The sequence below is a fragment of the Haemaphysalis longicornis genome, unplaced genomic scaffold (assembly GCF_048455015.1).
Source record: "Haemaphysalis longicornis isolate Haplotype H1 unplaced genomic scaffold, Haemaphysalis longicornis Haplotype H1 scaffold_1, whole genome shotgun sequence".
NCBI classification, from domain to species: Eukaryota; Metazoa; Arthropoda; class Arachnida; order Ixodida; family Ixodidae; genus Haemaphysalis; species Haemaphysalis longicornis.
In genome coordinates, this window is record NW_027526203.1 from 341,643,438 (window position 1) to 341,656,338 (window position 12,901).

The 12,901-nt window shown below is 48.2% G+C and overlaps 1 protein-coding gene across 1 annotated transcript in view; it reads right to left on the reverse strand.

The window, feature by feature from the left end:
• Ash2 (Set1/Ash2 histone methyltransferase complex subunit ash2) overlaps positions 1–12,901 on the reverse strand; it is a 143,529-nt gene that overhangs the window by 120,145 nt on the left and 10,483 nt on the right. The window contains exons 2-3 of the mRNA XM_077684677.1: positions 7,970–8,044; positions 806–883 (exon numbers count right to left, since the gene is read on the reverse strand). Coding sequence (XP_077540803.1) covers positions 806–883; positions 7,970–8,044 — 153 coding nt within the window. The remainder of the gene's footprint in view (positions 1–805; positions 884–7,969; positions 8,045–12,901) is intronic.

The window sequence follows — 12,901 nt, forward strand, 5'->3', positions numbered from 1 at the left end:
CATCATACCCCATCACTGCCACCTCCATGTCCCTACGGCGTATTCCCAACAGCCACCGGTTTTCAGCGCCTAACCTGGCACTGCCGAAAATTCCCCCGGTATAGGAACTTCACCCCACCTCCCAATGCCTTTTTCTTCCCACACCGACTTCATACATTGGACCCCTCCACGCTGTCTCTCTTTGCACATTACTTTATAGAGAGCGGTCTAGCGCGAGCAATATAGAGCTGCTTAATCTACTTTCCCCCATCCCGAGCTCGCACGTCTTGTCCTGTCTTGCCATTGGGACCACGGCCAGACTCCCCTCCAGGATACCAATGGACACCAAGATGTCCCAGGCCGCGCACAACACCCACTGCCTCTTACACTTCCTTCCCCCACTTGCCTTAGGGTCTTCCTGCTCAAGAAATGGTTTCTCTCTCTTCTTTAATTAAAAAAGAACAGATCAATGGCGCTCGTGCGACACTCAGCCTAACTAGCTTTGGCTGGTACAGAGAGCCCAAGAGGCCGGACGGACTCAAGGGGTCCTGGAAAATGAGGACTCTTCCCCAGGGCTGACTGATTTAGAGATGTTTATTCCTCCTCCTCCTCCGTCGACATTCAACGCTTACCAAGTAAGGCATGGTGTGGACGAATTTGGCAGGACGTCTTCCTTTAGCACTTATATTGACTTCCGGGAGTTGCGAGTGCAGTCAGATGTTATGCCTATGCAGTGCACCGCTTGTCCAAAAGGCAATGGCGATTCCTACTTATTTCCCCCAGCTGATTTTCACCAGGCGAGCTGTTCAAACCGATCGTATCTTACCTTGCACGGACAGAAGCTGGACGGTTGGAATATGCGTACGCGAGCAGAACCAGCTCTCCAGGGCTCCGGGTGTGGCACCTAAAAGTTTGCAAGAAAAAAAAAAAAAAACGCGGGTTAGAGACTGACACGTGAATGGTGGCGTAGTCTCGGTGCTGAGTTCGACAAAGGCCTCTGTATAGGGGGGTGTAGCTGGCGCGTGGTTTAGGCTCAGCAGTGCCAATTCAGAAGTAATGTGGGGCCATTAAAACATTAAAAGGTTTCCAAATTCCACGCTACAGGAACGTAATATCGGCATAAGCGACGTAATACGGGCTAGCACTGAAACGCAGTTATCAGTGTGTCAACTGCACGTTAGCATTCAAGTGATACGATCAGACGAAGCGAGAGGCCCCACTACAGTCGCCAGGTCATATCCTTTGGAGGTGGCGAAGGTTGGCGGCCCCCAGTCACACAAACCAGATTCTGTGACGTCATAAAGAAGCTACCGGAAAGTGCCTGGGGGATCACCATTGCCTCATATGTTTTCCTTAATATGTTTGAAATTTGCGATGAAGCTTCGAACGTTGCCATCGGGACAAAGCCGCCTTTTTAATTGCTCGAACTCGTATTCTGTCTTGATGGCCTATTTAACGTTTGAAACATGTCTACGCGCCAGCAGGGTGCGTGTTTGACGATATCGACTTATTGCGATCAGTCCTCTTGAAGCTCAGGGATGTACTAGTGCTAAAGTTGTCCTGGGGCATATAGATATTCCGGTATTGCGCGATAGCCGTGCGCGGGCGCTACTTGAATGTTTTTCAATCATTTCATTTTCCGTGGTGCCTTTATTCAAACAGTCTAACGAAACTGCGTCGAAAACACAGGGCTCTGCCATGCCGTCGACTGAGCAAGAAGAAAACGAGTCATCCCCAATGACAATTACCAACGCGCACCGAGCGATACGTCCCCCTTACCACACAGCGAGACGCTGCCGTAGTTCGTGCTGTAATGGCAGTTCCGGCGTTGGTTTAACATGCCGCACGGTGCTGCTGTTGCCTGTGGCGGTTGCGGACACAACTCAGCAAGCTGGCTATGAGTAATTTCAACGGAATCATAATTCTGGAACGTGTTACTACGTCCCGTCGGCTGACCGACATCGACCGAGACTTTATAGTATGCCTGCACGAACGCCAAACGGAAGCGACCCATATGCATGATTTGCCTGCATTTGGGCGCGGGGGATTTCCAAAAATCCAGCCTCAGTAATCTCCAACCACATGACAGAAATGTGCTCCCGAAATTTGAAGTATCTAGGCTCAGAAGTTTCGGCTGGGCGTTCATGAACCAGGCAGCCAGGTGTATCGGCTTCGCCTCCTGTATTTTTACAATGCCAAACGCATCGCGCGCTTCCCTATGGGAGTGAGTGGTAAGCCTCCAGTGCCCACATGTCGTAAGGTAGGGCCCCGATCTGAACCGGGATCACCCAACCGTAACCGAATTCGAGAGAGGCTTGTGCCTGGTTGCCAAGGCAACCAATGTTTGAGATTGCCAGGTAATGGCGCTCTCGCCAGCGTTAGAAAACTCAGAGCCGCGGCGGAGCACGTTTCGCCAACGTTCCCGCTTTCCACCACGCGTCACCCGAGATGAACCGGTCAGATGACTAAAGCGCTGGGAAGGCTACCGATTGGGGGAGAGTCGCCGGAGTAGAAGGAGAGGGCTTGGTCAGCCGGTTCGGGCTAATGCGTTTGGCATTGTAAAAATACAGGAGGCGATGGTATCGGGCATGTCATTTTGTATGTATGTACGTACGTATGTATGTATGTATGTATGTATGTATGTATGTATGTATGTATGTATGTATGTATGTATGTACGTACGTACGTACGTACGTACGTATGTATGTATGTATGTGCGTATGTATGTTTGTATGTGTGAATGTATGTATGTACGTATGTATGTATTGTGGGGTTCGCGGCTATAATGGGCTGTATCACCGGACTAGTCAGCCAGAACACGAGCATAAGGCCCGCAATCCACTACGTGGCGTCGCGTGTACGCCGCTGTGGGTCCAATAGACTCACCGGAAGGTGCCAAAGACGAGAGCTCGGACGCAGGCGAAGTCGAGGAAGTACGTTTTACTCCACAGTTGGTCGAATGTACACTAGGTACAAGGGAGCGGCTGTCCCGAGCTTGATCTCACGAGCTCCATAAGCCATCGTAGGCCTCCGGCTCGGTTCGTCTTTTGAGGGGAGACTCGCCTTGCCTTACCCTGGTGCGGTCGTTCTATCGGGCGCATCCGTCATGTTCGTTTTTAATGCTACGCTGCGCTTGGGGCACTTTCCGGCAGTGTGGAAGAGTGGCCGTGTGTTATTCTTTTCTAAGCCTGGTCGACCGCCAGACAATCCGTTATCGTACCGTCCAATCTGTATGAATTCAGTTTTTGGAAAGGTTTTAGAGCGCCTCCTGTACTCTCGTCTCTACTTCCTTCTTGCTAGTAATAATTTAGTTCACCCCTCCCAATTCGGATTCACTCACCTAAAAAGCACAACATTGGCACTTTATAATTTAAGATTGGCTCTCCAGGAGCGTCATAAAAATTAGCTACATTCGGTTTTAATTTCGTTAGACTTTCAATGTGCATTTGATTCCGTGTGGCATCCTACAGTTCTAAATTTTTTTCCGTCGCCATTCCTGCCCTAGGAATTTGTATTTACTGCTTAAATCTTTTCTGCCAGGCAGGCAAGTGGTGTATCGTACCCGGGCAGTGGATGTTACAACGTCGGCTTCTATTGGAAGTCCGCAGGGATCGCCTCTGAGTCCATTACTATGGAATGTAGTTATACATGGGCTCCTAGAGACCCAGTTCCCTCCCGGCGTTTACGTACAAGCTTATGCTGATGACACTGTGCTTGTGGTTTCGGCTAATCAGCGCAGAGAAATAGAAGAGTTAGTGAATTCGGCCCTGCCAATACTGAGAAAATGGGCGGCAAGTGTTAAGGTTCCACTCAATCTGGGGAAGTGTTCTCCCTTCTCCCTAACGGACGGGTAAGCATGGCTCGCAGGCTGCCGACCATTCGCTTGGATGGGGTCAGTCTACAGCGGGTTACCGGGATGCAGAGCTCTGTTAGGGGTGATATTCGATCCCTGGCTCACATGGATGCCAAATGCGAATTACCTTAGAACAAAAATTGAAATTACAACTTAAAAAGTATTACGGTTTCTTCACATGCATTGCAGGATTCCAAATTCAAAGTTTAAACAGCTGCTTAATCAATTGCTAATCATAACATACGCCTCACCTGCGTGGTGGCCAGATTCGCCTTCTCCATACTTAAGGGCAAAATTGAAATCTCTGCAGCTAGTACCATTGTTGGCCATGTCCGGGGCCGTTCGTACGGTGCGGACGGAAGCCTTGGATGTTCTCACTGGCACACTGCCCATCTGTGGACAGCTAGACGCCCTCCGATTCCAGTTTCACTTGTGCGAACTCCGGCGGGATATTGTGTATGGAAGCCTTGAGTTGAAGGCGGCTGAAGTACAACGGCGTTACGACCCGTAGTCGGTACACCCTCCAGATAAATTGCTGTGCCCATTTGAAATTCTGCCGACGGAACAAGTGGCAATGGCCAGGATCCCCGGCGTACACATTTATACGGATGGCTCTTTTTCTGACTTGTCGGCGGGAGCGGCGTTTGTCGCATTCTCTCAGACGTGTAGATTATTAGTGGCCAAGCGTTTCAAGATCGTTCCCGCTACCGGTGCCTAAACCGCTGAGGTGTTAGCACTTCGGGAGGCTTTCATCCATTGCCTCGGCTTCAGGGTTCAGGGTTCAGGGTTCAGAATCAGGGTTCAGCGTAGCTGGTGTGCACTTGTCCTACTCACATGCCATCACGTTCAGGTGTCACGTGGCATGCACCAGTCTACAGCTTTTACGTTTACGATTCATAGTTTTGTGAAATTTGTGAAGCGGGACATCACCCCTCAAATCTCCCGATTCTTGGCCAATGCCCAATTACGTATGTGCCACGAAGAAAAGAACAATAACAACAGCCATTTTTGTTCTCTGTTGGCATCGCGCATAGATAGCACACTTATAGAAGTCCCCTTCCGGCTTCCGAGCGAAGCGGTTGTGTGAATCTTTAAGCAAGACGCTTCAGCGGCTATGTCCGGCTGCGGTGACCGGATGACCGGTGTGACTTCGGGCTACAGTCTCCCTTCGGAGGGCTCAATGAAGGCATGCGACCTTCAATGAAGGCATGCCACCTGGGTGGACGACCTTCGGATAGAAGACTTCCGCACGCCGTTCATTCAGTTGGGCGTGCTTCAGGATATTGTCGGTATTGGCCCCTTGAAAAAGGGACACGTCTGGCTGATTAAGCTTCGGACATCAGAGGTGCGGCAGCAGCTTGTGGGTGCCATGGGATTGCAAGTGATGGGCGTTTTTGCGCCGTTATCGAACCCTTAAGCAAGATGTAACCATCAAGTTACACTGGGTGCCGTTTAACGTCGCAGACTCTGACGTGTGCAGAGTGTTTGAGGACTTTGGTGACGTGATAAATGTGCGACAGGACTCGTAGGGGGCGTCAGGTTTCGAGGCTGCACAGTCGACGACGTCACTCGTTCGCATAACTTTGCGTGATGACCTCACCCCGGACAACTTGCCGCACATGTTCGTTTTACGGGGGTTCAGTTTTGGCCGTTCCTGGCCAGGCACCACCATGCCTGCGGTGTCGCTGGAGGGGGCATATCCGTAGATACTGTCGTACGCCGCGCTTTCAGGTGCGACCCCTTCGGGCACTTGGCGAAGGATTGTGCACCGACGCATGCAAACGTCACTGAGTGGGCCGAAGATCCGGAGGTCAGCCCTCATGTCATGGACGAAGACGGGGCGGAAGTGGTGGCAGCGCCTGCAGCTGCTACGACTGGACTTCAGGAAGGCAAATTGAATGGCGTCTCGAGCACTGTAAATCCGTCCCCTGAAAGCGCGGCAGGCGGTAGTGATAGAATTACCTAGGAACCCGAGGAAACAACGAAAACACGACGGTGCAACTTTCTCGGTGAGCGCCTCTGCCCTAGACGAAAACGCTGCCAAGGACCGAGCACACGAAGAAAAGGACGAGGACACCGCGAGCCGGCAGTCCGGGAGCTCGAAGCTGACACAGAAAAGTGACGGGTACCGACCAGCCGACGAAACTCCGAAGCCGTCTACAAAGAACCTGGAATGTGCAATGCCGAAGCGTCGACGAAAAACTGGCCTGAGCGACGATCAGCCACTGACGCGGCTGGAGAGGATGGGCGAAGGCAGCCAACAAGAACGGCAAGTTTTTGACACGCGAACTTCGCCCCCTGTCGGCGTCTCGTACCTACCGAACCTAAAGGCTTCGTGAAACTGTGCTGGGGGAGATGCTCCCTTTCCACTAAGGTATTTTTTGTTTCTATGCTTCTCCATGTATCAACTCTGAATATCTGAAGTTTAGACTTGAGGAGGCAACAAATGCAGCTGAGCAAGCTAGTGGAACAGATGCAAATTGACCTTTTGGAGGTCCAAGAGACAAAGGCTTGGGGAGGTAACACAGAAACAGCACGGTGAAACCATTTCTGAAAAGGCATTACGTTTGCGTAAGTCGTCCGATTGGAAAAGAGGGGGATCATTTTATTTTTGAAAAAAAAGAACCAATATGTGCCGTGGAAAGCGAGACATCTTGGTTAGATGTACGTTTTGTTTGTTGCGACTTTAGGAGCAGCCGTATGGGCAGCGCCGTTGGCAGGGACGCTGCCGTTGATAGGCCGCGCAGCAGCCGGAAGATAAGCGGCTGATTAGAAAGTTGTCGAAAGCTGGAGCGTGACAGCGGACACGCCAGCGGAAGTGAATCTATGTGACAGGGGCGTAGCCAGAAATTTTGCTCGGGAAGAGGAGGGGGGGCTGAGATTGCACCTCGACCTCCTCCATATGATTTTTCAAGAGACTAAAAATATGTATAATAAATACATAACTATAGTTATGTATTTATTATAACATAGATCAATACATTATTTGTTAATTAATTACCTAATAAATATATTATGTTTTATATATTATAATCCCTTAATATGTTAATTGATACCTATGCACGTCACACGCTGCGGAGGAATTCTTGACCCCTGCCTACTTCAACAACAAAAATAAAATACTTATTCATAAAAAAAAAAATATTGCGGCAGAGCTGCTATAACTGCGTGCAATTTTCTGTTGTGTGGACATAAGAAGAAAGAACACTCAAAGAAATGTGGAAATGTAGAGCAAATATAACATATATCTTTAACAAACATGGAAGCAAGAGACGTATAGGTTACAATAATCTAAAACTAACAAAGGATTGCTCGTGGCGTATGTGATAAACCTGAAAAGCACAAAAGAAATAACTTCGAGGTAATCGTTTTTTTTAGTGTCACTTTGTCATCCAAAAACTTTTTTTCCATTTTTGCACACATATGACAGTTAGGGACAAATCTTAACGCCGCTGTCTTTTATGTCAATATATTGCGTAGGAGCAGTTTGTCAACCGTCGTGTACTGCGGATAACTGCCCCCAAATGCGTCAAAATGTACAGCTGTGGTGATAACGCGCGAAGATTATATTTTGACCAGGGAAACAAAATTGTCACTGGCAGTAAAGTGGACCCCTCCACGCTGTCTCTCGCTGCACCCTACTCTATAATGTGGTCTTGTTCATGATGTTCATCCAATCCCGAACTCACACTACACATGCGCCTTCTCAAGGGGCCCAACAGTATCACTTGTAGAACACCAATAGACCCGAAGATGTCCCAGGCCGCACACACCACTCCCTGCCTCCTACACCACCTTCCCCCCACTTGTCTCTAAGTCTTCCTGCCCCAAATGCTTTTTTTTCTCTCTCCTTTAAAAAACAGAGCAATGGCGTTCGTGTGACATTAAGCCTAAATCGTCAGCGATATTCAACGTTTACGAAACAAGGAATGGTGTGGGTGAATGTGGCAGGACGTCTTCCTTGAGTTTGACCACTTCTATTGACAGCCAAGCGTTGCAATGGCAGTGAAATGCTATGTCTACACTGAATACCGCTTGTTCCAAAGACAATGCCGATTGATGCTGGTTTCCACTGCTTATTTTCAGCAAAACCACTGACTTTCCCCAGTAGAAGTGTTGAAACCGATATCGTCCTACCTTGCACCGAAAGGTCGCCGCTTGAAATCCGCGGGCGCGAGCAGAACCATCTCTCCAGGTGTCCGGATGCAGTAGCTGAAAGTCACATAACATGCGTTAGAGATTGGCACGCTAATAATTCCGTAAAGACTCGGAACTCAATTCAACAAAGACGTATGCGAGGGGGGTGGGTGTAACTGGCACGCGGTGTAACCTCAGCAATGCCAATTCAGAAGGAAATCGGGGCTGAGGCAACCCCTCTCCTTCGCCCACACACATGCTGTTGTCCGCCCCTTGGAGGTCCGTTGTGCTTACCTTTTTTTGTGCCAACGCAATTATCTTAGCATTGTCGCTCAGTTGGCTACACCGTAACGTATGCCTAAAAGCATGTGTAGAGGGGCATTTGTCCCTGCTGCTCAAGCTTTGTCACGTATGCCGCGTGCATGTTCCAAATATCTTGAACAGCTTTTACCATGCGGCGTAGATTGTTCGGGTACCAATGTCAAAACGGGAAATGAAAAAAAAAAGACATATTTTGGAGGTTTAGCGCGCAGAAGCAACACCTTGGCTGTGACACGCGCCGTAGTGGAGGGCTCAGGATTAATTTCGACCACCTGGGTATCTTTAACGTGCGCCGAAATCACGACACACGGGCGTTTCCGCTTTTCGCCTCCATCAGAAAAGCAGCCACCACGGCATGGGGGATCGAACCCGGGCCCTTAGGCTCAGCAGCACAACGCCCTAGACACTGAGCCACCGCGGCTTTTTTTTTTTTTTTCCTTTATTGCATTTCGAACAGTCACGTCAGTGCAGGTTTAAAAACCACCTACCATACTATGGCTGGCGAAAACTATCGTAAACATGAAAACAAGACAATGGCTCCAAAATGGATATCCACGAAAGCTCCGGGCTTTGCACAATAATTGCTTCTTTCAACATACGGATATTATTCGCAAGAGCAAAGTACTTGCTGACACTTTTCGCGTCAGCATCAGAGCGGCGCACCGCCATACGACACATTCATACGGTATGTAGGCATGCAGGCCCAAAAGCCTTATTAGATCATACGGTACACTGTAATGTCGATCGACTGGAATGAAGATGATTCTATGCTGTTTCACAGGCACGTCTTTTTTTCACGGTCCGCTGAAGGACGTCCCAAACGGCATCCCAGCAGTCTAGGAAAACGTGGTCTGTGGTTTCGGGTTTCTTATACAAAAGACAGGCTGTTGTCCATGACACAAGCAACCCCTTTTCAGCCATCCATGTTCTAAGCCACCGCGGTGGGTGCCTTTGTGACAAGTGCTTTCGGTAGTCGATATAGTCCAACAATTAGCGAAACACAAATTTCCATCGACACCACGTTAAAGTTGTAATTAAGCAATGATTTGAAGAAGGCAACTCAAGGCCATTCCGTGTTGCGAATATGGATGAGCGGCGGAGCTCAGTGTAGAGCATTCGGGGGAGCACACGTATTATCCGCCTGTCGGACTTAAATCAACCTAATCCATCTCAGTCCCTTTAATCTACCATACCCCCCTTAATTTTTCTTGCGCCATACTAATTTTCCATTCTAAGTCATCGTAACTTATATCAATTTAACATATTTCATCCTAAATCACCTTAAACAACTTATAATATAGAATGGTTCAGCTTAGACAATCGTGATCAATTTTATTCCACCCTTAATATTTAAAATCGTTTTTAGTCCACCCCAAACTAAATTAATCCTTCTTAATCCACTTTAACCAACCGTAATTCTTGTTAAGTCACCCTGATTCATCTCGGTTAGCCCTAAAATATTATAATCTATTTCAATCCACCTTAATCACCTTTATCCACCTTAATATGCCTTAATTCATCTTACTATATTGTAACCTACCTTAATTAATCTTAATCCACATCAATCCATCCTAGTCTCTATTAATCCACCTTAACCTACTTTAAGTCACCTTAATCCATCTTAACCTACCGTAATAATCTTAATCCACATCAATTCATCCTATATTAATCCACCCTAATCTAGCTTAAGTCACCTTAATCCATCTTAGTCTACCTTCATCACCAGCCTATCTACGCCCACTGCAGGGCAAAGGCCTCTCCCATTTTTCTCCAATTATCTCGGTCCTGTGCCAACTGTGACCAATTTATCCCCGCAAACTTCTTGATCTCATCTGCCCATCTAACTTTCTGCCGCCCCCTGCAACGCTTGCCTTCTCTAGGGATCCACTCTGTTACCCTTAATGTCCAACGGTTATCTTGCCTGCGCATTACATGCCCTGCCCACGTCCATTTCTTCTTCTTAATTTCTACTAGTATGTCCTTAACACGCGTTTGTTCCCTGACCCACCCCGCTCTCTTCTTGTCCCTTAATGTTACACCTATCATCTTCCGCTCAATTACTCGCTGAGTCGTTCTCAATTTAAGTTGAACCCTCTTAGTGAGCCTCCAAGTTTCTGCCCCGTAGGTGAGTACCGGTAAGCTGCAGCTGTCATACACTTCCTTCTTCAGGGACAATGGTAGGCTGCCATTCATTATCTGAGAATGTCTGCCGTATGCACTCCACCCCTTTCTTATCCTTCTAATTATCTCTGCCTCATGGTTGGGATCCGGGGTCACAACTTGGCCTAAGTAGATATATTCTTTTACCACTTCCACTACCTCGCCCCCTATCCCAAACAGCTGTGCTGTCCCGAGGTTATTGCTCATTACTTTAGTTTTCTGCATATTAATTTTCAGGCCCACGGTTCTACTCTGTTCGTCTAGTGCGGAAAGCATGCTTTACAATTCGTCCCCCGAGTTACTTAGCAAGGCAACGTCATCAGCAAATCTGAGCTTACTGAGGTATTCTCCATTAACCCTTACTCCCACCTGTTCCCAATCGAACGTCCTGAATACTTCTTGTAAACATGCTGTGAATAACATTCGAGAGATTGAGCCTCCTTGTCTGACGCCCTTCCTTATAGGTAATTTCCTGCTCTCCTTATGGAGGATGATGGTAGCTGTAGACCCATTGTAGATATCCTCTAGTATTCTTACATAATGCTCATCTACCCCCTGGTTCCGTAATGCCTGAATGACTGCTAGGGTTTCGACCGAGTCAAATGCTTTCTCATAATCTATGACGGCTGTATATGGGGTTCAGTATACTCAGCGCACTTCTCTATCACCTGATTGATCGTGTGAATATGGTCCATTGTTGAATAACCTTTACGGAACCCTGCTTGTTCTTTAGGTTGACTGAAATCTAAGGTTGCAGAAATTCGGTTAGCGATTACCTTGGTAAATATCTTGTAGACGACTGACAGTAAGCTGATCGGCCTGTAATTTTTCAAGTCCTTCCTGTCGCCTTTCTTATGGATTAGGATGATGTTCGCGTTCTTCCAAGCGAACCATGTAACGTGATCCATGTAGCGTTTGGTTACTGTTGTACATACTGTATATAAATGTTGCTTCAACTTTTCGTCGACTCGAGAACTTCATCGTTCTGCACCGCGTCGATTGTGGACGGAGCGAGGCAACTTCGCTACACCGGTGAGTGCGCTCGGATGGCCAGTCGCAACAGTGGTGACAGTACTGGGATGGCTGAATCCAACAGTGGTGGCTGCGGTGAGGTGGCCCAGTCACAACAGTGGTTGCTGCGATGGGAGGACGAGAACGAAGCACCAATGCGTCCGTCCGCTCAGTAGTCACAGCCGGATGGAATGCCGCCCGTCTCTTCTTCAGTTTTGAAGAAGGCGAGCACGAGGCTTGCCGCTACATTCGCTCGTTACAGCAAAAAGTGCTGACCGCCACGTTTAGTAACAAAAGGCAGAACGCAATCACAGGCTTTGTTCAAGCATCTAATTGTTGACATACCCGAGTGCTTCCCGATTGCAGTGTACTGTTGTTTTCACTCACTTTCATTAGTTCGAACTTTCATTAATTCGAACTGGGATTGCGTCCCCTTGCGGTTCGAATTAACGAGCTTTTAGTGTAGAAGTAACGAAAAGTTAGGCAGACCCTCCCCCCCCCTTCTTAAAAAAAATAAACCGTGCAGCGGTGCAGCCTAACTGTTCGCGGAAAAGCAAGACCAAAGGCGAAGTCTCACTGACGGATAGCCAATCAGGAATTCTACTGACCGAAGTCATTTTTTTTTATTTCCCGGAGTTAGTTTTTTATGTTGGTCGCTTTTGGGCTGGTCGTCTTGGACCAACACATTACACTATAAAGCACTCCACCGCGGTACTGCAAAAAACCTCGAATTTTGACGAAACAGATCGCGTTTCGATGGTAGATTCGGATCCACTCGCTCTTTGTCGGATTGCGTATCCTTGGTGTACTCAGTTGCCGGTCCTGCAGGTAGAGCAGTGAAATTCAACAGAGGCAACTGAGAGAAGAATAAAAAAAAAAACACGAAAGGAAACGACGACGAAAAAGTAACTGAAAATCAAAAGCGAAGGAAACGTACACTTAACAACCCGAGAAAGGCGATTGTTCACTCTGAGAAAATTGACCTGTGGGCCAACCTTTTCTTCTAAGATTGCTTTTCGCGCCGCAGGTTTGTCGAAGTGGGCTATTGATTGCATGACAAAGCGCTGCATGGGACACCAACTTGACTGCATTCATGTCCCACGCGCTATCACCCCGACGATTAAGTGGCCGGGAGCTGAGAGACGGCAAAACACGGTGCCGGACCTCATGCAGTACGAACAGGTGCTTCTGCAGCTAAACTGGGCAAATACAGTTCACTCACTCACTCACTCACTCATTCATTCACTCACTCACTCACTCACTCACTCACTCACTCACTCACTCACTCACTCACTCACTCACTCACCCACTCACTCACTCACTCACTCACTCACTCACTCACTCAGCCACCCACCCACCCACCCACCCACCCACTCACTCACTCACTCACTCACTCACTCACTCACTCACCCACCCACCCACCCACCCACCCACTCACTC